Source organism: Pelecanus crispus, chromosome 12 (assembly GCF_030463565.1).
Source record: "Pelecanus crispus isolate bPelCri1 chromosome 12, bPelCri1.pri, whole genome shotgun sequence".
NCBI classification, from domain to species: Eukaryota; Metazoa; Chordata; class Aves; order Pelecaniformes; family Pelecanidae; genus Pelecanus; species Pelecanus crispus.
The window spans coordinates 21,223,030-21,250,967 of record NC_134654.1 but is presented as its reverse complement, the minus strand read 5'-3'; the positions used below and the strand labels follow the sequence as shown (position 1 = coordinate 21,250,967).

The 27,938-nt window shown below is 47.8% G+C and overlaps 1 protein-coding gene across 1 annotated transcript; it reads left to right on the top strand.

Annotated features, from left to right (window-relative positions):
* The first annotated feature begins 637 nt into the window (after positions 1–637).
* Positions 638–27,938, top strand: MYO15B (myosin XVB). Its single transcript, XM_075720152.1, is given in 43 exon segments — positions 638–655; positions 1,610–1,687; positions 3,036–3,093; positions 4,660–4,790; positions 4,899–4,994; positions 6,771–7,006; positions 7,091–7,269; positions 7,982–8,054; positions 8,500–8,705; positions 8,810–8,893; positions 9,099–9,196; positions 9,378–9,465; positions 10,892–11,002; positions 11,185–11,279; positions 11,867–12,103; positions 12,598–12,694; positions 13,053–13,199; positions 13,488–13,677; positions 13,810–13,900; positions 14,441–14,678; positions 16,255–16,352; positions 16,920–16,979; positions 17,226–17,301; positions 17,780–17,898; positions 18,153–18,271; positions 18,720–18,861; positions 19,000–19,111; positions 19,435–19,595; positions 19,870–19,982; positions 20,099–20,162; positions 20,418–20,490; positions 20,872–20,948; positions 21,335–21,411; positions 21,993–22,123; positions 22,736–22,830; positions 23,701–23,778; positions 24,098–24,206; positions 24,553–24,701; positions 25,117–25,244; positions 26,252–26,385; positions 26,869–27,002; positions 27,458–27,598; positions 27,879–27,938. Coding segments are annotated over 43 exon segments (5,001 nt in total).

Sequence of the window (27,938 nt, the reverse complement as noted above, 5' to 3'; positions counted from 1 at the left end):
TGGAAATGATCCAATAAGGTGTCCTTCACTCTCTGGCTGACATAAATGTCGTCAAAAGAAGGAAACACAGAGACTGCAGCCTTCTCTCCCTAGATGAAGTTCAGAATTGGCAAAGGTAGTACAAATGCAGCTGATTCGTATGTCTGTGTACATGAGCTTCTCTAGGTTGCCTCACACAAGACATGAGCTTATTCCCTCTGTGGCCTCCAGAGCTGCTGTTCTGCTCAAGCTATAAGGAGTCATTCATCTTGCTCTTTTAGTTGTCCACTTCAATTTCTGGTGTTTTCCCAGATGATGACTGAAAGCAAGGTTTTTTCAGTCCGCAGTGGTCTTTCCCTGACCCCTTACAGCTACCTCAGGCTGCTGAAGTCCTTGGCCTTTTGGAAATCATCTGGGCCCATAGTTGCAGCGAGAACAGGATGGCAGTGATTTGAGAAGATGGAAAATTGTGTGCAGGGGAGAGCCATGGTTCTGTCAAATGGGTTGAATGTATTTTGCACAAGCTATTAAAAAGAAAATTGAAACCAGGAAATCAGACCACTCATCCTTAGGGTAGCAACTAACATCCCTATAGCTGTCAGCTTCACGAGGGAGGGAGGGAAGGAGCCAGTACAGCTGCTGGCATGACTAGCAAAGGATGGGGCAGAGGGTTAAGGTCAGTGTTGTTGCTGGAAGACTGCAGAGGTTCCTTCTGTCATGTAGTTGTGGTTTAACAGACACTGCACAGAGCAGTGTGTGTTTCTGTTCCTTTTCCTGCCCCTTCCTACTTGGACAGGATCTAGTTTTTCTTTCTGCCAGGTAACCACAACAGCACAACTCTTTTGAATCTGTTTCTGTTCCTCCCATGTTTGCTTGCTGAGGTCTCTGTATACGTCGTAGCAACAATAAAGGTCTCAAAGTTTACCTGCTGCAAAGTTCCTCCTTTCCCCCCGCCCCACAGCCCTGCCCTTTGGACTTTAGCATGCCTACTGTCTTTCTCAGCCCAACCCTCATAACCTCCCATATAGTCACACCATTCTGCAACATAGACAAGCAGGAGAGAGAGAGGGAGAGACAGAGACCCTCCTTCTCCATCTTGGAGTAGGAGTCAGGTAAGTGGTGAGGCTGGGGGACAATAGAATGGATGGGAAGGGGCAGAGCTGCAAGGGAGTTTGGCTTTTGGTATCCCTGCCACCCCCTCTAAAGGGGTCCTTCTCCATGGACAAGTTTGCCCATCCATGTTCAGGCTGTGTTACCATATTCTTTGATGCTGGAGGAGGCAGGTGAATATTTCTGACAGCTTCTGAGTGCTTTTGTCCTGGGACACATCAAATGCCAGGCAAGGGATGAAAGGTGTGGCAGGGATGCTGGGCAAGTGGTGAAGGCTCTTGCTGTTGAATTGTGTTGTGTGGGGTAGGTGGTGTTTCAGAAAAGCTAAGGGCTTTGCCTGTGCATCCCCTTCTCAATATACTGTGTTGAGTCCCAAGAAGGCTCTGCAGCTGTTCTGTCATTTTGTCTGCTAGAGTGGGACACCAGCTCCTGCCCATCCGTGGAGTCTACCCCCAGAAGTAGCTGGAATTGACCTCATATACATCTTTTCCCACCCCTCACCCCTTTCATCTCCTAACAGCAGGAGTTAGAGGAAACGAAACAAAGAAGAAAGTCCCTGGCCAGTGGTGACACAGAGAACAGTCCCAACCAAGGAATGGTAAGTTGTCAAACAGTCTGGGAGAGTCTGAGGTAAAACAAGCCAGGCTCTCAGGGTGTTCCCCTTCCCCTATGCCTCCTCAGCCCAGGTTTGCTGGGGAACAGTAAAGCATCTAGAGAGTGTACAGAGCCCACTTGTATACTGGAAACCTAGCAGCAAAAATGCAGTTTAGCCTGGTATAAAGAGCCTTCTAATACATAACTATCCCATTAGTTCAGTGTTTCCCAATCTCTGGGCGTAGTCAGGCATCATAAAGTGGTCCTGAGGCAGAGTACTGTATTTGTTCACAGTACTGGACCTGTTCTTTGGAGCTGGGAGGAAGACTATTTTTGATAATCATGTTCTGTTGTGAAGGTGGGTGCTCTTGCAGTATCACCTGCTTCCTCAGGTGTGGATCCAGGACTGTGGAGTTTCACTGTCCACTTCCTGAATATGCCATTGAAAAGCTAGACTTAAAGTCAAGTAACTTCTCATGAGCAAAATCAAACTGATCAAAAAAGCTGTGAATCTATCTTTAAGCATTGCTGAGAGTTTATGTGGAGAGAGATGTCAGAATAGTAAGCTGGTGAGTAGAGGCTTTACTGTGCAGATCTTAAAAAAACCAAAAAACAAACCCCAAAAGCTCAGGCTTTGTGCCTTTGGCTTGGTTTCATAGTGTCTTAATCTCAGTAGTCCTGTCTGAAATACCCTGAACTGATGTTATATGCAGCCATTGATGCTGATACACTGTGCTGCATTGGCCCATTTACTTCCTACCTTGCACAAATGCATGCATCATGCAAGGTGCAAACCAGTGAAAAATCAAGGCTCATTATTGGCCAGATTCTCATCTGAATTACCTGGGTACAGATCTGAGCTTCCTTAGGAACCTCCAAAATAGTGATGCCCATCAAAGATCAGAATCAGGTCTCTTTTTATTTATGCTGTAGCACTCTTGGATACTGCAAAACATAAAAATAAAAATGGCAGAAAAAGGAATAGGAGGAAATGGCCCCTACCCTTCAACTGCAGTCTCTTCTGTACAATATGCCAAACATGCTAGTAATGAGATGAGTCAAAGTAAGTCAACTTTCCTGTCACTTCCCCGTGGCAGTTGATTTTTTTTAGGAATTACTCGCCTTTCCCTCATTTGCTGACCCACATCATACACCTGTGTATGATACTTCCCTATCTGTAATATTTCTGAATGTTGCACAGGCAGAAATTACTGGGTTTGCTCAGATGCTCAATCCTTGCTTTGGCCAGCTTTTCAAAGGCCACTTTACCCAGTCTCAACAGAACAGCTCAGGATTTATATGTTGTTTCACTTCTGGTACCCCAGTGACTGACTGACTGACTCTCTCCACAGGATGTGGGACTGCTGGAGATCCCTGCAGAGCTTGCTGCCCTCCTGCAGTTAGCTGAAGGTGAGAAATCCCTCCCTTTCCTGCACTGTTTTACTTTAGTGTTTATTTCCTTGTTTTCTAGCAGTGTAAGTACGTGCTTGTTCTACCTGCTGTCTATCACCTGGGTTGTATTTGATTTATTATCATTGCAGTGTAAATATGATGAAGGCAAATGGTGTCGTGTATATTGTTTCCCAAGATGACAGGGTGGAAAAGCGACTTGGGCCAATGGGCAGAACACCAGATTAAAATTCAGTATCTTTGTTACCTTTTCAGCTCTTCTTTTGAACTGTGCTGATGGAACTGATGATAGTGATGATGCAAAACTTTTTGGTCAAAGCTATGTGACAGCAAACTGTTTAATGAACCCAAGGCTCTTGCAGAACTAGGTATCCAGGCTATGAGAACTTAAACCCATCTTTTTTCTACTCACAAATCTTTAAGGAAATTGAAGGTGAAGAAGTCAAAACTACAATTTTGGCACTTTCAAAGAAGTATTTTTGGATTTTCATTAAAAATTACTTGTTGAAAAGTAATTACTTTTAAAATAGTAGTATGTAGAAACAATGTAACAACTTAAGGATCTAACCATGTAACAAGGGAAGCATTTTGCTTGGGATGGAAAGTTTTTTGGGTTTTTGGGTTTTTTTGCTTTCAAATCATCAAAATACCACTAACTGAAATAATTTCCCAAGTTGTTGACCTGATCTTGAGCATTAAGTTATTTGCAGTTTTGTTTCCTCTGTAACTCTTTGTATAAATTATATATTTAAGTTGAAATAGGTTGAGGCAGGATTTGCCTCTTAATGTTGGTATAGCATCTAACAAAATGACATCTGTATCTTTGGCCTTCTGTATAGTACAGTAAAAGATACAATCAGACAGAAGAGTCTTGTGAATTGGAGTAGACTGTGCTGGATTCCCAAATACCTTGTACTTCATGGCATACCCCTCTAGGGACTATCAGCTGGCCTAGTGAGCAACATTACCTAGAGGAGCTCAGGGGACAACCTGCACTGAAACTGCTGAAAATGAAAACTGATGGGATGTAAACAGGGAGGAGGAGGAGAGCATCAGGGGACACATTGGTTTGGAGATAGAGGAATGCACAGATGCTGTGCTGCATTGAGAAATCTCTTCATTTAGGAAGACGTTTGCTCCTCTATCCATGATAAATCCCTCATGCAGTGCCTCATCATAAAGACCTCTCATTTACTTGTTGACTGAACAGTTGTCAGCAGTACCTCTGCATATGCTTAGTGTTTTCTGCCTTGTAAACTCTGCATAACAGAACTGAAACTCTAGGTGCTGACTGCCCTTTGGGTGTTACCTTAGGGATCAGAGTGTGAAAGATCAGAGCTGTAAAAGCTCTCTCCTGAAGTTAGGCCTTGTGGTCTCAAGGAAGTGAGGATGTGCCTGCTTGGGGGTTTAGGGCAGCAGGGGTGGACTGGGTGTCCCTGGAGCCAAGGGGCTGGTACAGGTGCTCGGGCAAGGTTAGATGCTTGTTAGCTGTCTGTTGCACTGTGAGTCGGCTGTGTTCTGGCTGCCTTTCCAACTGCTACAACACAAGACCTCTTTCTCTTGCAGGTCAGTACCGAGCACAGGCCGACCAGATAACTGAGGCATTGCCTCCAGAAGTCAAGGTCAAAGATGACCTTTCCCTCCCACCCACCATCAACAGCTATCCTTTCTCCTCCTTCATTAAGTCACACTTCCAGGTGGGAACTCTTTTTATATCTCTTCATTGCTTCCCCACTAGGGAGACATATTAGTTCTAGTAACACAGGGAACAAACTCTATGTTTCTGTCCTTTTGTTTCATTGTAGAAGACAGATTTCCCTGCCCCTGGTCAGCCTCTGCAGCACCCCTTAACTCATCTGGACGCTGAACACCAGGAGAGTGCACTTGAGATCAACAAGCTGGTAAGAGATGTCTTTCTTGACCAGGGCCTTGTTGAAAACCAGGTGGGCATAAGACAGTGTTTTGATGCCTTTATACAACAAGATACTGGTGGTGCCTACTGTTCTTACAATACATGGTGTGTTAGGAGAGCAGAATAAATTGCTCCTTCTAGGCACTGGAGCAGTCTGGCAGAGATCACATGCAGCCCCTTAGGGTTGCTGTGTTCTTGGTGAGGCATTGATCAGCCATAGACCAATGGGATCAAAGTGAATTGCCTGGTATTTGGTAGGACATATAGGAATTAGACTGCCAAGCCTTAGTTTCCCAATATTCCAAATTCAGCAGCAATGACAGTATAAGGGACATCTGTCTTCTCAAGCACTTATTCTTATCTCTCGGTCATAAAAATGTTTAGTTTAACCCAAATCTCTTCCATGATGTGGTTTATAGTAAATATATTAATTTTATCTCAGGCATACAGTACAGGCGTCAAGTTTTATCTCAGGCGTCAGTACAAAACAGGGGACAGTGAACTGTTGTATAAAGGCTGGAAAAATGCAGGGACTTTGTCATCAAGAAAGCTACACCTGGAACCACACCCTAATTCTTTAGTGTTTGTGTGAGGAGGATGGTGTTATTTCATCTCTGTGGATGTGAAACATACATTTCTTCTTAAAAATGGTAATGTTGACTCTGCTAATAGAATGAAACTTCAGATAATTTCTAAGTAAATCTGGTAATCCTTTTGAGAATTACATGTAATTAAAATAAGCCCATTGGAAAAGGTAATACCTAAAACCAGTCTCTTGTTTTGTCCTAATGATCCCAATTATAGAAGAGCATAAGCTTCAATAAAATCCTGTGAATAGGATTATGTTTAAGCAGACTACTATTATTTTTCCTGAAGATCAAAGATAATTTTTCTCTATTGCTAATAAAAAAAAAATACAGCTATTTCTTTGGCAAAGGATGTAATACATAGGGATTTACTACAAAGAATTCCATGAGAACTAAACAACCGCCATCTCTTGTTTTTCTCAGTGAATGTCTGACATGGTTACTACCATTAACCATTTTAAGGAGTGTTGTTCTCTGAGGACAAAAATAGGCCATCGCTCATAAATATTCTTTCCAAAGCTGTCCATGGCACATTTTAGAAAAATTTTGATCTAATGACATAGTGAAGTGTAGAGGCTGAAAGAAATTATTCTGTACCTAGGGTGAGAAATACAAATTACAAAAGCATCTAAGATATTGATATGCATAGCTAAGAAGCTGAATCATTGCTTAAGTGAGTTGGTTGAGATACCACATCTCATACTACTTGGTATAATATTAACTACACCAAAGTCTTTTTAACATGTCTGGCTCTCTGAGCTTTTCACAAAGATCAGCTAAGCATCAATTTCTTTTGCATATTTTTACAGCTAGGCAGCCTGTGGGCTCAGACACAGCAACAAATAGCCTACGGTAACTTGCTTGTGTATCTGAGCTCTGCCCAAAGAAGGGGTAGTATTTTGCCCAAGAACAAATTCTGAGTCAGAGGCATAACTAAGAAGAGACTGAAGTTGTCCTGACTTTTAGTCAGGGTCCAATCACTATGAACACTACCTCCCAAATTCCCCAGAACTTAAGTGGTGCACAAAACCTAAGAATGGGTCCCAATCTCAGTGTTGGCTATTCTTCTTAGGCTCACAAACACCCTGGTGTCTACAACCCAGGTTGTCACCTCACAACACAGTTTGGGACAGAGGGTTACAGTTAGAACTGTCTCTTTTTTCCCTGGATGCTTCTAGATTTTGCGGTTCATTGGTGACAAGAATCTCCATGGCTGGCAGGAGGTACTTCTGGGCAACTACATTGCTGGGAGAGGTTTGAATAACGTGGCTCTGCGCAATGAAATCTTCAGTCAGGTGGTTGCCCAGACATGGAAGAACCCAGACATGGAGCACAGCCAGCGAGCTTGGGTCCTGATGGCAACTTTGCTGAGCTGCTTTGCCCCTTCACCAGCACTGGAGAAGCCGTTGCTGAAGTAAGGAGGAGAAAAGACCTAGCTACACTTTCATTAAGGTTAAGAGAGATGAGCAGTGTGCTAAAAGCAGTTGCCTTTTCCTAGATTTGTGTCAGATCATGGCATGGAGGGCTACAATGCTGTTTGCCAGCGCAAGATCTTGACAGCAGCACAGCACACAGAGATAGACTCTACGTTCTCTCGGGCCTACCCTCCCACTCAGCTGGAGTGGACTGCAAACCAGAGGAAAGGGAAGATGGTTCTGGATGTTCATACCTTTAATGGTAACTCATGCTTCTGCCCTTCTGCTATCTTCTAGTCCCTAAGAACTTTTCCAGTACAGAAATCAGCATTCAGAAAATACTTCCCTCCGCTTAGTAAAGAGGGATCAGAACACTGATTCCTTCTGGCTGGTACAACCATGGCGGGGGATACAAGCATCTGAATCTAAACTCCCAAAGTCTGAGCCTGATAAGCTCAGACCTGCTACTCAGGCTGAGGGATGAGATTCTTTGCAGTTTGGGCTCATCTCAACAGAGGGCTGTGCATCTCTATGGGTCTAGTTTTCCTGTTATCCATTACTGCATAGCCCAGGCAGCAGCAACTGCTGCCTGTGTTACGGGGACTTCCTGCCTTTCTCCCTTCTCAAATATTGGCTTATGCTGCCTCTTGAGTGCTCAGAAGCTCTGTGAATTGAACGCAGAACATCCCTGCTCTGGCTCTTTGGCAAGTGGAGTGGTGGCCCAAGCAAACCAGGATACTGCGAAGGTTTTCAGCTGTCAGGTTGCAAATGCCAACCTGTGTCATCAAACAGTTATTTTGGATGTCAATGTGTTCATGTGGACCCCTCCATGTGCTTTCAGTCCTCTTGTGGCCTCCCGCCTCAGGAGTGTGTAAGACTTTCCAGCTATGCTCTGCCTGTGTCCTGTGGAGCTTAGGTGTTGCTTTGGGTCCTGCCAGGGAGGCTGTGTATACTGACTTTCTTTTCTGTGCTAGAGGAGAAGTTCTCAGCTGAGGTGGAGTCCTGGATGACTGGGGAGCAGTATGCAGGCTGGCTCCTGAGTGCAAGGTACTGCCAGAGGATAGGAGAAGATCTGGGGGTGTGAAAGAGGCTGTCACTAGTTCTAAGGTTCAGACTGGTCGGGGCTGCAGGCTAGAATTTATATGGTCAGATGTGGAATAACCACTCATTACCCACTCTGACTTGTGCTCTCTCCTTCACCCTTCCATCTGTGTGCATAAACTGTGGGCCCCTCTAGGAACAGAGGAATCACTGGCATGATCTGTCAGAGCAGCTTTAGAGAAAAGATGAAAAAAAAAAAAAAAGGACAAATCTTGAGTGATTCTACTTTTTTTCCTGAGCCTGGGCACTTAATAATTGATTCACACCCTAAATCTTAAGGATTTAAGCCAGGATAGACAAGGCAAGAAGAAACAGAATGTAATGTTTTCCTTTCTCTCCCTTTCCCCTGCCTACCTGGACACCTTTCTCTCCTTCCTTTCCCTGTTACCAGGGGCTGTGATAAGAAGTCTCGAGGGTGGTCTATCTCCATGTTTACTGGCAACACATGGCAGGACCTGCTGGGCTGTGACTTTGTGCTGGACCTCATTGGAGAGATGGAGGAGGCCAGCAACCTCAGCAGCCCCTCTCAGTCCTCAGCTGAGTACCCCATCACTTCTGAAAGGGAGAGAAGCTTCCTCCAGAACTCTGACCTGGATTCGTAAGTCACCTAATCCTCCTGCCCCACCACTTGTGGCCCTGTCACCCAGTGGCTCATCTTTCTCTCAGCACTCTGTGCTGTCCTCATCTCATTTTCCTCTTCAACAGGATACCTCCTGCTCCAGGCATCCGAGCTCCTACCTTCCCACCGCCTAGCCTGCCTCCAGAATTCAACGATCTCCATCCAGGTAAGCTCTTGCCCAGGACTGTGGATGGCCCTGGGAAGGGCCAGACGGGCCCCAGCCAGGGGATCAGAGCAGAGGGGGAAGCCCGCGATTCTTCTTGATATAGAGCAAGGAAGGGCTCCACTCCAAAACATGACTGTCTAATAGGGACTGGAGACAGGGGAATGTTCCTTACCTGCCTTGTCACCAGACTTCTATCTGCTCTTAGATCCAAGATTCAGAGATGACCTGAGGACCCCTGTAGGCTTGGATCACTACGTGGATGATCTCTTCAGCACTGCGCTGCATCGAGGCTCCAGAGTATCAGTAAGTCCCTTGATGTTCCGTCTTACTTTCTGCAGCTCTCCTGTCCCTGTGACTCCCTCAAGCATGCCTCTGCCTATTTATTCTGTCTCTGCTCAGCTCAGATATGCCTTGGATGGCTCTCCCTCCGTGAAGTCTATCAGATAACTCTGATAACAGATAACTCTGTTTTTTCTTGATGAAGGATATGGAGAGCAGGGAGAGTCTGACTGGACGTATGAAAGGAGGTGGGAAGATTGGACCCACACAGAGAGGAATCTTTCCTTCTACAGGTCTGTAAGGGGATGGGGACAGCTGGGAACACCTGTGGGTCTACATAAGCTTCAGTGAGCACAAGTCAGGGAGTCCCTTAAATGCTAATTATCGCATGGCCTCAACTGATTCACCAAGAGCATTGGTCTTTAGCGTAGGTCATCAGAAGTTGCACTCCTCACTCGCAGGTGCTGGGATACAGATGCTTTGGGGAAGGTGTTAGGTAAGGGTACCACCTTTGTTCTGCTTTTAATTTCTCTCTCAAGTTGGTCTTCGGATCAAGGCAACAGGTAGCTTGCCTCTGACCCACACCACCTCTTCCTTAGGCCAATACTCATAAGTCCTGCATTCAACTTCTGTTCATCTTGTGCTTTCACAAAATAGTTGCTGCCTTTCTCAGGGGAGGATTTTAATATTTCTTATTGCTTCCTTACAGACTTTCCCATCATCTCTCTCTATTCCTTGGGTTAGTAAGTCTGAACCCTGTAGAGCTTCTGGTTTGTGTGTTTGGTTTCTTTACTTTTCCTCATTTCTGTGGAGCTAAGACTCAGGTATTTTCAGCAGGGTGGAGTCAAACACCATTATATTAATGGCACTGAGAAATCTGCATGCATAGGAATACACCCAGCTGTTTCAGAAAGGTGGGAAATGCCCTGTTCAGATCATTACTGAGACAGGGAGTATTTTTGGCTATTGTAGAGGCTCTGGGGCATGATAAGCCCTACTACAGATCACTGGCCTGAGGCCAGTTCATTACTCATGTGGCTATTTACATCAGTGAGGGATGTGAAGATCTCTCCATGGGCCATTCTCATTGGCGAGGACATCATGATTCAGTAGACCTGTGCTGTGTGCTGACTCACTCCTAGCTGAGACCAATGTCCATGCCCCTTGCTTTGCTGGCTTTGCCCTCAGTGGGATTTCTGTTTTGTGGCTTCATGTGGGACTTGACTGCTGGGAGCAGAGGAATTCCTTTCTCCCCACAGTTCCTTCACATGATACACAATGCCACCCAGGCCAGGGCTCGTTGTTCATTCATCCTTGCTATCTGCTGCAAAGAGACCAATATGGATGTGGCAGTCCCAGAGATCTTTGCCCAACCCTCAAGAGAAACCCTTCTCTGTAATCATACACAGACAGGAGTTATTTATATGCTTAGCCATGAAGGTTGGTGGTGTCCGAAGCTACACTGCAGAAACAGGGTCTGGATCCTGCTATTGTAAAGTCTGGCAGGCCACACATTTCTCTTGGGTTTCCTTTTTCCACCTGAGTTTTGCTGTGTCCTGCTGCGTGTGAAGAGATAAACTATTCATATATCCCTATGGCTGGTGCATGTGGAGAGAACCAGAGGTACCAAGCCTATATAATGTGTTCTGCAGGGATTGATCAGAGTTTCCTGCTCTGGGATTCCCCAAAAGCACTGTGCATGTGGCCTTTTGCCTCTAGGCTTCTCTGGAATGACTCAAGCACCAGTTTACCAGCCCATGCCTTCGATGATGGGGATGCCAGCAGCTGTGCCTATGATGCCAGCGACTGGTGGGATCGCACCTATGCCAGGTAATAACACAGTGTTTCAGTAACTATACAGGGGAAGAAGATGGAAGGGTGGGTGGTGTTATGGAGCCTGTGCCTTTGAATGTCAGGTGGAGTGCACAGTGAACACTCAGCTCTGGACTGATGCTCAGGCACTGTGGGAGTGACTGCCTGTGGGTGTTTGCAGACATGTGTGTCTTCCACAGCCATGGTTATGCCCCAGCCTGTGGTTCCAGCTGTAGATCCCAATCAGTTAGCAGCACAACAGCAAGTCTTTATCAACCAGCAAGCCATGCTCATGGTGAGTGGAAAGGACTGGCTGGGAGGGGCTCAGGAACTGGGGAAGAACAACGCACTGGTGTATGTGCTGTGAGGAAGTTAGCCATGCTCCCCTCCTGCATTAGGCCTCATGTGCAACACTGTGTTTATGTGCTGGGGGTTAGGTATATAAAGTTGGGATTATTTAAGACTGCAAAATGGGGAACCCTCTTTTTGTTGCTTTGTGTACATGGGGACACTGAGGTAGCATAGGTGAGTGAGTAGCAGGGACAAGAGCAGGCCTCAAGAAGCCTCAGCTGTGTTTTTAAGCTGGAATTTGCTACAGATGCGGATCTGCAGCATTCTGCTTTCTGTACAAAGCCTTGTGAGTGTATGGAGGTCCCAGGCTATCTCACTGGTAGCTGAGTCTTTAGGGTGGTGTTAGGAGCTCTGCATGCTTGGCCAGGTGGGAGCAGACTCCCTGGGCATGCCTTGTCCATAACACTGGGAAAATTGCAGTGGACTATGTAGATGTTCTGTGATTACCAGTGAAAGAATGGGACAGCCTGACTGATGGCTTCTGGTTTTGTATAGCCTAGAGCTCATGGACATTGCAATTCCTTCCTCCAGGCCCAGCAGGTGACCCTTCAAGCCATGAGCATTTCCCAGCAACAGCAGCAGCAACAGCAGTGGCGGCAACAGTCTCTTGAGAACTCAAGGCCAAGAGTCTCAAGTCCACCACAAGCCCAAGCCTCAGCTCCAGCCCCGGTCCCAGCCACTTCCCCCAAACCCAAGCAGCCTCCCAGCAGCCAGAATGCTGCACCACCACCAAAGGCTCCAGAACCACCAGCAAAGGCAGAAGAACCGGTATGAGAAACAAATAGTGGTGGTGAATTTGGTTTGAATTTCATGATTTGCATTTGCTCTGCTCCTCTTCCAGTGTGGCAGTGGTTTGGCAGAGAGGAGAGCAGAGAGCTATGTTTACCTATGATACTGAGGCCTTTCAAACTCTGCTTGCTGAGTCTTTAAGACACAGGATCAAACCTTGGTGGCATTAGCTCTGTGGAGGTTTGGCTGCAGTGTTAACCAATTAATTTCCAGCTGGTCTGAATTTTTCCATAGGAAAATTCATCACTCTGCGTTCTTTATCTTCCAGCAAGCTGTCTTGGGCCTCTAACATACTCCTTCTCTGGACTTGGTTGATGATTCCTTGGGTCAGAGACTGATCTCCTGGTACACTCCCCATCTGGGGAGAAGTTCTAGATCAGAACTTGGCGAGGGAAGATCACCTCTGAACTTGAGGGCACTATGGAGGTATCTGCTGGCTAGTGCTAACTAACCATGTTGTGAACTGCTTGCAGGCTTATGACTACGCAGAAGACCAGTTCTCCAGCAGTGAAAATGATGACTATCCTCGGGAGACTTTCCAGGAGAAGAGAGAATATTTTCAGAAGATGGGTGAGCATCTACCACTTGGGGAATTTCGCTCATTTTAACACCTTGTTCTGCAGCCTCCCTGGCATAACTTGTTCTTGTCTCCCTGTCTGGAACCCAGCTAATCCCTGCAGGAGCTGCTGGTGCTGTGTGTAGCAGGCGTTTTGGGTGCCTGCTCAGATGGCTACAATTCAGATTGTGAGGCGTTGCATTGCCAATTTTCTAGAAAGCTTTGGGCTTGTGACTGCCACACCCTCTAGAAAGCATAGTTTGCCTCTAGAAAGCATAGTCTTCTGATGACTGATGCAAGGGTGGGAACTATGCCATTAGTGCTAGGTTTTGATTGTGGGTTTAACTAGCTCAGGTCCCCCTTCCTATGCAGGAGAGCAACAGATCCGAGTGAAGAAAGTCAGGCCTCCTTCCAAAACCTGTACCCCTCCAGCAAATCCCCAACCAAAGCAGGAGGAGGAAAAGGAAGAGAAGCAGGAGAAGAGGAAGGAAGAGAAGCCCAGCCCTGAAATGGAGGCAGGTAAGATACTGTGCAGTGGAGACACAGGCAGGCTGACAAGCAGGAGCTTTCCAGGAGCATCAGGCCAGGATATAGCCAGGGGAGGAAAGGATCTGGTTCTTCTGGAGTCTGCACCTTGACAGGAGAGGAGAGAGAGAAAGGTCTGGGCTTTGGGAAGTGGGATCCTAAAGCAAGGCAGTGGAAGGCCATGGCCAGTCAGTCTTGGGGTGAGAGGGAGCTTCAAATGAGATAAAGGGATTTCTCCTGTGTCTTTGCTGGTCTGTTGGTTAAAGCTGTCATCCCCAATAGCTCCTGCTCCCCCTTTGCCACCTCCTGAGCCAAAGCCAAAAAAGCAGACACCAAAAGCGAAGAAGGAGCCACCTGTAGTGAAGTCTTCAGGCCCTGAGCCACGGCCTGCACCCAGCCGGGAGATCCGCAACATCATCAAAATGTACCAGAGCAGGCCAGCCCCTGAGCCCCAGCCTATTGAGCCTGTCAGGTGAGAGAGTGGGATCCGCACAGGTGGGCAGGAAGGAGATGAGTGGGACTATATCCCAGCACTGCCACATGGCTCCATTGTGGCCTCAACCTCTCTGCAGCCCCTGTAATTGTGTTCCCCATTTCCTTGCAGGAGAGTGTCCAAACCATTTATGAAGAAGAATGACCCCAAAAATGAGGCTCTGGCTAAGCTAGGAATGATGAACCTCCCATCTGCCAAATCAGTGAGTTCTTTGCTCTCTGGTCACCTAAGAGCTTAGCAGAGAGGGTCTGTGTATCCAGTCTCCAACAGGTTGGGAGCTACTTGGTAGTGGAGTAGCAGCCCGGTGATTTCTTTTTGGGTTACTAGATAGCTGTGAGCTCATATCATCCTGGACTGGGTTCCAGTCTGTAAAGTCACTTGAGGTCCTGGAGAAAATGCTCTGGAGCAGCAAGTCCTATTGTAGTATGTTTAAGGCTGATCTGGAAGCAAGCAACTCATGTTCCCCACATTTGGCACCAAGGTCTTGGCCCATTAATGTCTTTTTACCCCTTCCCAACTGGAGGCTTCAATCTCAAATACTTGGTTCTCTGCACCTGGGTTTGCTTTATCTTCCTCTGTTTGTAGATCATGTGCTGATTTAAAGGTCCTGGTATCCTTGTTCACACAGATCTTGCTTCTAGGGTTGGACTGCTGCTCTAGGGATGATTTATAACAGCAGTGTCAGGACGGAGCACAGTAATGCAGGGAATGACTGGGTTAAATGATTTTTGCTGTCTTGCAGCCATCCTCCCTGCCACAAGAGAAGAGAACACCTCCACCTACCAAGCCCAAGCCAGGCTCAGCTTCCAGCGCTATCAAGGAGAAGCAGTTACCTCTTCTGTCCATCCTCAGCCAGGAGAGTACCCCACCAGGTTCTGAGGCCCCTCCTGCTCCCCCTCCTCCCCCACCATTGCCTCACCTGCTTGGGAACCAAGGCTGGCTGGAATCCACAGGGAAGGGTGAGTATTGACTTCACCCAAGTGGGATTTGGTAGCGGGGCTGCGTTGGAGCGGATGGGATTGGAATCAGCCCCGTGGCCTGGGAGAGTCACAGCACATGTTCTGTCATCAGCCAGCTGGCCAGACACTGAGTGGTCTGTGTGAAATCGAGAATCTCACCACAGTTCAAGCCTGGCCCAGCACTCTGCATGGCACTTCCCAGCTCTAACTCTTCCCTTTCTTCCCAGTGCAGTGCAGGATGTCAGGCACAAATGATGGAGGGGCTGGATTTCTCTGAAAAATGCAGCTAAAACCAGAAAGGACCTTTGGGCTACTGCTTTATCAAGGTCCAGTCCACAATACATTTTATTACCTACCTGAAGCATAATTACTTTATCAAAGCTGCAATTCAACAGATGGACTTTAGACCAGAGAGGAATGGGAAGCCATGTGTTTTACCTTCTAGAGCCTCTGGAGGGACCTTAGAGGCAGGCTGTAAGGAATGAGGGAATGTTTCTCAGAGAGAGAATGAGAGCCTAGGAGACCTTGGGCACTCACCACATATGGAGTGTCTGGATGCTGCCCACCTGAAAAATGGCATAGCTAATGCCATAGCAGGAGCTTGGAAGGCTTATTCAGTCCTAGGTTTTGCCTCTGAATTGCAGTGGGAACCTGGAGCCATAATTCATTTTATATTTTGCTGCTATTTTGGATACATGTACCAATGTATTTCAAGCTGTTTAAAACTCTCATCAGCATCACATTTTATAACATGCAAGGAGCAGTCAGTCAAGCACATTACTGCAGGATTCCATCCTGCATCAGCTTCCCTGGTATAAAAGAATGTCCCTTTTTCACCCCCCCTCTCTTTTAAAAAATGGATCTTTAGGAAGTCATAGAACAATAGAATTGTTTAGGTTGGAAAAGACCTTTAAGTCCTGTGAAAGTAAATTGAAGTAACTGGATTAGCTTGAAAAATCCCTACATGGTTTTGAATAGGAATATAGAAACAGCTGAACTGTGGGATCTACTACATTTCTTGATTGTCTATGAACTCTGAAGTTTTGAAAGTTGGGAGTGCTTAAATGAAGGTGTTCCTACCTACCAACCAAGCCAGGTTGTCTTCAGACTGAGCCTGTCTTTATTAGATCTCCTGCAGAGAGAAAATCCAGTGCAAGTACTAGGTGCTTTGTACCAGAACAGTCTGCAAGCTCAGGGAAGAACTTTTATGTCCTTTTGAAACATTTAGCAGCCTTTTTATGACATAAAGTGAAACTGTGTCTTCAAGCTTAAGCACAGGGGTAGTATTTTGCCTGGGATGCTGTGTGCTCCCTATCTCTAGAGTGTTTCTATTATGAGCACTGAACTTTGTGGCTAACACAGCAAGTATAAATGCTATCAGAAATGCTGGTACTCACATGATGACTGTTTTGTGCATGCATTCATATTAGCTGATCACTGACCTTCAAGAGGGTTCTTGACCGTAGTCTTCAGTCAGGCACATGGCACCATCCCCTTTCTTTTGGTAGGTCTTTGGCAGGTGAGAAGGTGACCTTGTAGTCAGCAAAGCCCATCTTCACTGCTCTTTCTTCTCACACAGACTCTGCTGTAACAATAGCAGAAGACGATGGTATCAAGACTCAACTGTACAAGCTCACTGCCAGTGTCAGCTTTTCCTATGTCAACCCAGCCTGGAAAATCTTTCTGCGCAAAGAGGTACAGTTCATTAGCTGAGGGCTGGCTATGGGGGAGGGAACTGGTCCCACATCTGGTTAAAATTATTTTTTGCCATAGGGACCCAATATGATATAAGAGCACAAAGACAGTTCTGGGAGGAGGTCACATGACACAGGAGTTGGAGACAGGGGATCATCTTATACGGGATCTGGGTCCTACCCTGCCTTACTGACTCTGGTGTCTGTTTCCCTACCTGTCCTTTCCTTCCTCTGTAGGAAGGAAAGAAGCACTGAGAAATCTACAAATAAAGTAAATTTGTTGTTACCTGGTGCTTTCCTGTTAAAATAGTACAAATGTGTTTAAAACCAAGTATTGGAGAATGCACTGAACTGACCAGGGTTCATCCCATGGTTTCACCACTTTACTTTTGGTCCTTTGCTCCTGGTCCTTCTGTTTACATTCACAGTGTCTCTGCCTGTCCTTGGAGATGGACTCACTCCTTTCTGGCAGTAGGACATATGGATTACAAAACATCCCTGGGGAGCTATTTCTGCAACATCTGTAAACATCTGTAACATTACTATTGTTTTTATCCTCCTCTTGCAGGTGTTTTACCCCAAAGAAAATTTCAGTCACCCTTATTGTCTGAACTTGCTGTGTGAACAGGTATGTACTGGTGAATGACTCGAGGCCTGTTGTCTCTCTGTTTGGAAACAAAACACTCCATAACTACATTGCATAAGTTGCTTTCACTTCTGCATCCCTAGTGGTGTTAGTCTCTTCTCCAGGTCCATCCAGGCAAGCCCCTGCTCACTCCTCTCTGAAACTCAGTCTGTTTAACAGCCTCAGATCCTCCAACACACTCAGATGTGGCCTTTTCAGTGGAAGCCTCTCTGTTTCCTTCCTCTGCAGATCATGCGTGACACCTTCTCTGATTCCTGCCTTCGGATCTCCAGGGAGGAGAAGCACAAGATGAAAGACCTGCTGAGTAATTAACAGCCCCATCAGCCCTTCCTCCCTGTGCCCATCCGAGCTTTCAGTTTGAAACACGAAACTGGCCTCCAAGCCCTTTCAGGCAGGACTTAGGGCATAGGGGAAATGTTTGTCACTGCAGCAAGAAAGCACATTTGTATCTGCTGTGTATTCAAAATAGCCCTGAAATTTCTCTGAGCCAGAAAAACTTAGTTCTGATATGTTTACTGTGGGGAGAGGAAACTGAGGCCCAAGGATGGGATTTTGAGTTGTCTCAAAACCCAACTGTCTTCTTTGACAGGAGCTTCATGGAGAGGGGGAGAGAAACTAGTAGTAGACGGGTGTGTGCAAGTAACATGGTATCCTTTCACCTCTGCATGTCACTTGCTGTGCTGTAATCACTGAGGAGGACTGGTGGGAATGAGTCCCTGGGCAGAGGAAGACTTGGCCATCTTTGTCTTACTGAGAAAGTATCTGCTTTGTACCCCTGCTAGTGGAGTTCCGGGTTGGCAACAATGTCCAGTCCATTCAAGAGGATGGGATAAAGAAGAGGATTGTATTGGCTGCTCGGGATAACTGGGCTAACTATTTCTCCCGCCTTTTCCCAGTTCATGTGAGTCTTAATCTTCTCACCAGACCCTGGGCTTGCTTTAGCTGTGTGGCTCTAGTTCACCTTGGATCTATTTCTGTCTCCCTCCCTGGCCACACATCACTCATTCTTCTGCGCCTTCTGTACCTTGCTGGGTTTGACACCTCTGTCAGCCCAGGGCCTCCTTCATGGTACATATGGTAGCATCTTCTTCCTCTGCTGCATCCTGTTCAGGTGGGATGGATCCTTTGATGCTCTCTACTCTACTTCCCTTACAGGGTGAAAATGGAAGCGATGTCCAGATCCTGGGAGTTTCTCACCGGGGCATACGGCTGCTGAAGGTGGTGAAAGCAGCTGGCTATAATCCTGAGCACCTGAAGATTCTTTGCAGCTACAGGTGAGCAAAAGGGCACTGGTTGCTGCAGGATGATAATTTGTCACTTGCAGGATGCTTTCAGAGTGTAGGAGGCAGACTAAACAGGTGAGCTGAAAATTGTCTGGTTGTGCTGTGCTCTCTAGAATTGTCCTAGGCCAGTTGTGACTCACTGACCCTCCTTCTAATGAGTTTGGCCTTTCCCTTTCCTTCCTACCTTGTGCTTTGCTCACAGTAAGTGAGTGCTAGGTATGAGTCAGCTCCATTCATGTCATCAGAGGGGAGGTCCTCACAGTGGTATGGTGAAAGCCATGAGCAGCCGATGGCACTATTAATGTTGTAATACAGTGCTCCCTCTGGAGCGTGCTGAGGCCTGTCTTCATTCTCAGTCCTTGGAATGAGCTCCCATCCCTGTGATCTGCACCCCTTAGCTCTGGCAGAAGGAGCCTGAGCATGCTGGCTGTGTTCTCAGCTTTGCAGATGTGCTGTCAGTGGAACTGAAGGGCAGCAATGCCCTGGAATTCTCTCTGAAGACAGAGCAGCTCTTCCTGCACTCTCCAAAGGCTCCATGCATCAAGGCCATGGTGGAACTCTTCATCCAGGAGCTGAGGCAGGTGAGGGAGTGGCTGTAGTGCAGTAGGGAATGAAGGTGGTTTCCCACATGGGCCTGAGAGGGTCCCTGGGATGACATGGTCTGAGTCCCTCGCATCCTAGGGACGAGATTGGACCTCCCCATCACTTTTTTTCCCCAGGATTCCAATTATGTCATTGCTCTGCGCAGCTACATTGCAGATGACAAGAGCCTTCTTAGCTTCAAGAAGGGTGACCTCATCGAGTTGCTGCCCATGCAAGGCGTGGAGCCAGGTGAGGGAGTTTGTTGAGACTGGCAGGAAAGGTGGGGACTGGGTTCAAGGGCCTGCTGGCCCATGATGCCCAGAAGCTCTACCTGCTGCTGTCGAGTAAACCAGAGGAAAACAGACTGTTAAGGGCTGGCACAGTCAGCCTTCAGCTCTGCCATTCTCTGACCACCACCCATCTTGTTCCAGCTGCCACAATTATAGGGAATGTTGTCTTAGGATGGAGGAAAGCCTCGTCAGTCTGGTGCTTTCCTTTGCTAGTAGGATGCCTCGCTGCTCGTTTCTCTTGGTAGCTCCCATGGTTCCTGACTCTCTCTCTTGTTTCTGCAGGCTGGCAGTTCGGCTCCACTGGTGGCCGCTGTGGTATTTTCCCCACCAGCCTGGTGCAATTGGCTGCAGCCCCTGACTACCTCAGCACCAGCATGGACAGACATGGAGGGCTGCGGAAGAGCATGAAAGCTTCCCTGGAGAGCAGGAACACCAGCAGGGAGGTGAGTTGTCCTTGGGGAACTACTAGGGGACATGGCCGGGTTCTGTGGGAGCTGCCAGGGTGGGTCCGTGGCCCCCGTAGTGTCTGATTTCCAAGACTAGAGGGAAGAAGATGACTGCTTAATCCTTATAGATAGAGACACTCAAATACTATTGTAGTGGGAGGGGGAGGCACCACACGCAGATGAGGTCTTCCCAGGTCTGGCAGGTGAGGAGAATACACACTGCAGTTCCTCAGCTGACTTTTCAGGGTGGGTTTGGTGCCTGTCCCTGCAGAGTTCTCTTCCCAGCCTGACATCAGAACCCAACAGCATCTTGTTAGTCCCTGCTGGCGATCATTATACCATGATGGACTTCGCCACAGCCTACTTCCGAGAGGCTCAGACCATGTGAGTAGGCTGTGGTCCTTCCTCAAAAGGCATACACAGGACCTGTGTAGCCTGACCCACACCAAGCCATTTCTGGGGATATTTCTTAGATTGCCTGTTCTCTCTCCTCTGTCTAGGCAGGGACTGAAGGGGATGTCTGCTGAAAAGAAGAGTGCAGCTGACCTGGTCCAGCACACCAAGGTGAGCCCAGTCTCTCCTCATGGCTGCAGCCAGAATCCCAGCTCCAGCATTGCCTCTAGCTTTGTCCCCACATGGCAAAAGCGCAGAGAGCAGATCCTTGGCTGCAGTCTCTGGAGAAGTGTAGGTGCCCTCTACTCTTCAGTGCTGCCTGCAAGATAAGTGAGCTTGTGTGGGAGCTTGTGTTTTTTGTGAAGCCTGCAGCACAGCTCTCTGCGATCTGCTTCCCCAGCTTACCCTTGTATTCTGGCCCTGCAGGTCCCAATCCAGGAGTCTTTGCTCCGGTACTCTGACAGTGAGCTGAATGAGCTTTCTACAAAGAACTTCAAGAGTAAGTACCTCCCTAGGACACAACACTGCAGAGGCTGGAGCAGGGGTGAGTGGGACAGCCTTGGTGGCCACACATAGGCATCATGGGGCCTAGGGCGAGGAATGAAAACTCTGAGAGGAGGGCCTCTCCTAAGGCACTTCTGCAGTTAATAACCACCCATGTCCTTTCTGAAAGTGTCCAGCAAAATGCACTTTGCCTTGGGTGCAAAGTATCCAAGAACACACACTGCCTGGGCTGATGCCCCAACCAATACACACATCCAATGCAGACCTAGTAATAGCCCATGGAGCAGAAAAGCTTTCAGGACTTTTTCTAGTCTACTGCTTGCCCTATGGCAGGATCACCTCCGCTTAGACCTAAATGCTAGCCTTTGCATTGCAGCTCTGATGCGATTCATGGGAGATCAATCAAAACTCAAGAACCAGAATGAGGTTGAATGCATCTATGAAATCCTTCAGGTTTGTGACCTTCTCCTGGGCAGGGTGCTGAAGCACCAATGGAAATGAAGGCCCAAGACCTTGTGGGGAAGGGAGAGAGCAGGGAGAGCTGTAATGCAACTTCCTATGTAAGAAAAGGAGCTGAAAGAGAGAGGCTGATTAAAAAACATAGAGAGGAGGGGTTGCATGTAAGTGGTTTCCCTGGATGTCACTGTCTGGATGAGGGCACAACCTGCCTCTCCTTCTTTGGGCCTAGATAGCACTAGAGACCAGAGGCTGCAAAGCCCAAGCTTTAAGCCACATTGGCAGAGCTCTGGAGCTGGGGGAGGAAGGGCACACAGTTGACCTGGGGCCTCTCTGATGCTCTTGTCCCCTCTTTAATGTTGTCTTCTCCTCTCTGAATGCAGCTGTGCAAGGAGAAGGAGAGTTTGCATGATGAAGTCTACTGCCAGGTCATCAAACAGGTCACCCACAACCCTAACCAGTGAGTACCAGCACTGTCAGCTCCTGTGCGTGCACAGCTGGAGGGGAACCGTCTGCCTTGCTGCACAGACAGCAGTGCCAGGGGAGAGGCTGCCCCTTAATGATGTACTGTCCCCAGCTGCTCAGTTGCTGGGGCTTTTGCTGAGACTCAGGAAATTTAGCCAGTCATTGGGTTTGGCTTTTTCACTTCAATGGATGTTTGTCCTTTTATCTATGGCTGCTGATATATCCAGGCATGGGTAAACATTCCTGGTAGCTCCTGGTAGTGATGCTGCTCAGAGCCTTGATTTCCTCTTCACAGCCCTGGGGAATTGGTACAACAGTTAGGACTGGCTTGACTCCACACTGCCCTGCAATATGGCAGCAGTGGCATCAGAGTGGCCTTGACTGTTCCCTTTCTTTGTTTGCTGTTCAAATAACTGAATCAGTCCCTTCCTCAGCATAAGAAAACTCTGACCAAGGGCCGCCACCCCATTTTCTGCCACCTGCCATAGGTGTTCAGAAGGGCAGAGGCTCCCTTTGAGCTGCTTGGAGCAGGAATTGTCTTGTTCCAAGGTGCCCACAGTTCTTTCTGTCCCACAGGGAGAGTGTGCTGCGTGGCTGGTTGCTCCTAAACCTGCTAACTGGATACTTCCTCCCTTCTAACATCCTGATGCCCTATGCCACCAAGTTTCTGCAGCTAGCCAGCGGTGATCCATCCAGCACCCATCATGGTATGACTGTTTCTGTGTCCTGTAAAATAAATGGCTGCCCCCTTGTTACTAAGGCCCAGAGGTCAGGAAAGAAGACAGGATCCAGGTGGGGACATGATCCAATGGGAAAACCTCTCTTATCCTGTTAGGCAGCAGAAATGAGTGGGGTACTGAGGGAGCTGAGCCTGCAGGCAAGGGTCTGCTTTGTATCTCTAGTCTTTCTGTTTGCAGAGGTCATTTCTGATTGCATCTTCACCCAGGCAAGGTGGATTTGTGTCTCTGAGGCTTACCTTAGTTGTGACAGGTTGACCTTGGGGGAAAGGCAGGCTGTGGTCTTCCAGAGTCATCAGCTGTGAGGTATTTGGGTTGGAATCCTGCAAGAGAAGAGGGTTCTAGTTCTCCCATCCTGTCACTCCTCTGTACTCCTACTGCTGTGGACACTGTCTGGGGCTGGCCCCTCATGATTTGGATGTGTCCTGGCAGAGTGGGAGATGAGGTCAAGTCTCTTTCCTCTCCTAGCAGCAGCCCTGGGTTAAATTCAACACAGCCAGGATGACCCAACACTGGTCATCAGGGAACAATGCGAAGTCCTCTGTTTGGCTCAGTACATGAAGCTTTTTCTTTTTCCTGCAGATATAGCCAAGATCTGTCAGAGCAACCTGCGGAAAAATGTCATGTACGGGGGCCGTCGCCACCTTCCTTTCCCTGTGGAGATAGAGGCATTGCTGGTATTGAGGGGCAGAGAAGTGGGGATGCTGGGAAGACAGGGAGGGCAGAGGCTTGCCAGGAGGTGCCATGTGCAGTGTTGCAGGGGTGGTGTCGTGGTTTAGCCCCAGCCAGCAACTAAGCACCATGCAGCCGCTCACTCACTTCCCCTGCCCTGGTGGGATGGGGGAGAGAATCGGAGGAGTAAGAGTGAGAAACACTCCTGGGTTGAGATAAGAACAGTTTAATAATTGAAATAAAGTAAAATAGTAGTAGTAATAATAACAATATAATAATAACAGTAGTAATAATATACAAAGCAAGTGATGCACAATGCAATTGCTCACCACCCACTGACCGATACCCAGCCGGTTCCCAAGCAGCGATCACTGCCCCCCGGCCATCTCCCCCCAATTTCTATACTGAGCATGATGTCACATGGTATGGAGTAGCCCTTTAGTCAGTTTGGATCAACTATTCTGCCTGTGCCCCCTCCCAGTTTCTTGTGCACCTGGCAGAGCATGGGAAGCTGAAAAGTCCTTGACTAGAGTAAGCACTACTTAGCAACAACTAAAACATCAGTGTGTTATCAGCATTATTCTCATACTAAATCCAAAACGCAGCACTATGCCAGCTACTAGGAAGAAAATTTAACTCTATCCCAGCTGAAACCAGGACAGGTGGTTAGTGTTCCAAGAGAGGAAATGAGGCATGTGTCTGTCAGGGGATTGGGAAATGCAATGCGATGGAGTAGGCAGGGATATGGGCAGGAAAGAGGCAGGTACTATGGGCAAGTAGTGGAACGCAGAGATGAGGAAGAAGGAAGAGGAAGGAAGAATTGTGGGGCTGATGGGATCCTGCATGTCTTGCTGCCTAAAGACTGTCCTTTGCAGAAGGGGCATGGTGCCCGCCGACTAGTGATACTGATGCCTGGAGGCGTAGAATACCTCACCAGAATCAAGACATTCACTGTGAGTTTTCTGCTTTGAATTTCTTCATTGATCTGGACTCTGACACACACCAGGGAACTCTCTTATCTGTCAAAACCTTGGGCTTGGCTTGTGCTTCCCATAGTGCTGTGATGGTTTCCCACTCACTTCCCAGGAATCCCTGTAGCAGCGTATCTCTGCAGGGCCTGCACAATGCTGGGATGCCTCACCCAGCTTGCTTCTTTGTGCAATGGCCAGAGCCATATTGCTGCCCTCTAACAAGCCCAGCATGTCTAACTGCTCTGGGGCTGCTTTGGGCTTGCCTGGCCGTGGTACTTATTTGCTTCTTTCTTCACTTCAGGTGGCCAAGGAGGTCTTGCAGGAGATCTGTGAGCAGATGGGGGCTGGCGAACAGGAAGAGATAGAAGAATTTGTTCTTTTTGCCATCAGGAGTGATGGCGATAATCTTGGCAAGTAGAGACTAGCATATAGATTCTTTCTTAAAGCAGTTTCCCCAACAGGGAGTGCCACAGCTACTGTTTCAAATAGTACCCCCACCCTTGCTGGCTCTGGGGAGGTTCCCCTTCAGCAGCTTCCCTGTGTTACTAGGGTTAAGGATTGTGTCTTCTCAGGGGCTGTATTGCTTGTTCCTGAAAGAGGTGTGTGGGTCTGTGTCCCTTTGGAATGTCTGATGCTGGGAGTTGTAAGGGGAGGGTGGAATAGAAGTGTGCAGGAAGGCTCCTGTCCCAGGCTGGGAAGGTCAGCCCACTGTCTCAGCACCAAGACTGATGACCCTCTCTCTGCGTAAACATGTAGGTAAAATGGTGAGGCCAATAAGATCGGAGGAGTATGTTCATGATTACCTGCTGGAGGACAAGTTGGTCACTGTGACTTTACGCAGGCTCATCTGGAGGACACCTCTGCACTTTGAGAATAAAGTTTATACTGATGTTCATTATGGACAGGTAAGGAACAAGGGCAGTGTGCGCACCAGGAACCTCCCTAGCAAGGGCTCCCTAGCAGGGGCAGGGTTAGTGTACAGGCCAATGGGAATGTCCCAAGGGGGCTGAAGAAGTGGGAGGGCTTTGGATGATCGGCTTTGTATGCTGTTTCTGGGAATGACTAATAACTGAAGCTATGGATGCAAGGAAGGCAGTGCATCTGTAGCCCCAGCCTATAAGCTGTACTGTTCCAGACATGGATTGTGCCATTCTGCATGCTCTTCCAGAGCCCAGAAAGCCTTCACTTTTGTGTTATCAGCTTGAGCTGGATGTGTTATCTGCAAGGCAGGATGTGGCTCTCTGCAGCCTGTCACTGCCCAGACCTGCATGTACCTTCTGCAAGGTTTAACAAAGGCTTCTTTGCTTTGCTGTTTCTCAGGTATTGTGGGATTACCTGAATGGGAGGATTCTGTTAAGCCGTGGTAAAGAAATGGAGATGCAGGTGGGCATTTTGGCAACGCTCCAGCACTGGGCCAAAACAGAGCAGCAGAACTCTGCTCCCTCCAGGTATGTCTGTCTTATGGTGGGACTCTATCTCTAATGGCTGTTGGCACCACAGGGGTTAGGGGTAAGTGCCTGAAAGTACTCTCTGGATAATTAAGGAATGCACAGTTCTGGAGAACGTAAGCTACTAATTAATGCCACTTAGTGACTGACTCCTGCTCGTAATCACAAAAGGTTACTTCCTGTTCACACTCTTAAAGCTGACTGTCTCTGATCCACATTTCCTTTTGTGAGTCCTCCTGAGCTGAGGGTCATGAGGCTGCCATGGACATTTCTTTTGACTGCCATGCATTTGTAATACCAGAAACAAAGTGAATGAAGCTTATAGTTGGGACGAATGCTCCTTTGTTCTTTCTCGCAAGTGCCAGAGTTTTCAACCCTGGGTACCTGAAATCTGTAGTGAGATGCCCAATGGGAATGAAAATGTCCCTGGGTACTGGAAAGCTTATGTCCTGCAGCCCTGAGCTGTATTTTTACACTCCTTCCTTCCCGTATCCTTATGCACTTTGAGTCAGAGTGGAGGTAATGTCTCCATCAGATCCCCTTACATCACCAGCAGCAGGGGGTAATGGCATAACCCTGCTGGGCATGGGGACCTCTGCTCTCTGCAGTGCTTTGGAAGCACAGGAGCAAGACAGAGTTAGAGTAAGGTGTTTTTTAGCTGAGACTGCCTGTGAAAGAAACACCCTGTGGCTTTACTTTCCATGCTACAGTCCTTGCTTGAAGAGCTCCTGTTGTCTCCAGAAAAGAGGGATTTCTCCCAGTGCACGAGTCAGTGGTGCACAGCTGCCTTCCCTGTGGAAAATGGTGGTCTCACTGTCTCTGATGTTTCCTTCCACACTATTCAATTCAGATATGACCTGTTGTGCTCTTCCCCTCTCCCTCCACCCTTGTCCCCAGCCATGCAATTGAAAATTGTTGCCAGATCCCCTCCTTGCTCTTAAACCCCCTGGCTGATCTTTCTATTTTAGCTGGGCAGCGGGTGAGTTATTATCTGCTTGTTGGCACAGGGAAGAGCTGAAGGAGTACACGCCAAAGGCCCTGCAGTCCTCCATCAGTCCCCAGGCTCTGCAGAACCATGTTGGCATGCTGCTGAGAATCAGGCAGCCCCTCCAGCCAGTGGATGCAAAAATCCAGTTCATAGGTGAGGAGACATCCAGATCTGCTTGAGTTGTCTATCCTGAGTGTGATGGAAGCTGCTCTGAATGCACTTTTGGGACAGTTCATCAGGTTGGCGAGGATCCTTGGAGCCTGGAATGGGCCATGACATGTGACTCCCTCACAGCCTCCCCCTGCAGACTGGCACTTGTTCCCAAACACGGTGATCGTGGTAGAAGTCCCACCTCTCTTGCAGAAGTCTGCAGTAGATTTTCAGAGCTCTGTACAAGTTGTGTTCTAATTGATATTCTGTCCACACATCTGTTTTCTGGTTGGAAAAGAATGGAATATCTATTCAGGTTGCTGAGAGTTGAATATCGGCAGCCTGGGAGGGAGGAAGAAGTTGTCAATCTTACTTTTTAATGTAGAAAAGCTTGGGAACGCCTGCAGCTTTTGACCACCTTAGGTTGGTACAGTACATTGCTGGCTGGAAGGTGCTGCCTAAAAGCCACCTTTTGCTTTCTTACAGAGCATGTGATGAAATTCCCTTTCTTTGGCTACACCACCTACTTTGTGGAGAGAGTCAGTGATGACACAATCCCTGTGCCCTGTTTCCTTGGCGTGAATAAAGAAGAGATCATTGTGGTGAATGGCACCACCCAGGTATGCCAGACAATTCCTCCCTAGAGTCCAGAGCCCTGATGTCTGTCAGATGTTAACTTAGACTTCTTTTAGAAGAACTTGTGCAGGAAGAGGCTATGTTTGCCTGCGTGACAGCCACTCTTAACAGCAGCCCTAGCCCAAAGCAAGTGACAAGAGTGGTAGGACAGTTAGTACTGCCATGTGCTCTTTTGTAAGTCCAGTGATCATGCTAACAAGCATGGTCCACAGTAAAACTAACTGTAGGTCACATTCCTGTTTGTCCCAATCTTGCAGGAGTTCTAGAGACATGCTGGCAGCAGGAGCTTGCCCTGTATTCTGTACACACTGCCCTGTGCCCCAGTCCTTGTCTCAGCTTTCAATAGGCTCTTGAGGGGAATCCTCCTTGGTGAGAATCAGATGATTTTATTTGTAAGGACTGCACCAGAGAGTGTTTTGTGGCTTTTCTCCTTATGTAGGAGGTCTCCTTTGTCATTCCATTGAAAGAGTTGCAGAAGATGCGAACCCTGCGGCCTTTCTCTGACGGTGGGCTTCCCGGCATAGAACTGAACTATGGCTCAGCTGCCAGCCCCAAGACTATGTGGCTTGAATTGTCACAGGTGAGATCAGCCTGGACCTACAGCTTCCTCCTGGCAATTTAGAAATCGCCCTCCACTGCCCAGCTGAGCCTCTGCTAAGGGACAAGTACTCTGCTTGGGACTGCTCTCTTCTGTCCCGGAGGTGGATGGGGACACTGCATTTCCCAGGCCCCAAAGTGCAGCTTTGCCCCAGAACCTACCTCATAATTAATTATGGAAAGTGATTTATGGGAATATTTAATTATGAGAAGCAGCCATTTCTGGAGCAGAGAATGACTGATACTGATTTGTGTTTTGACAGGCTAAAGAAGTGTATCACATGATTGTTGTCATCCTGGATAAAACAGAGTTGCACCACTAA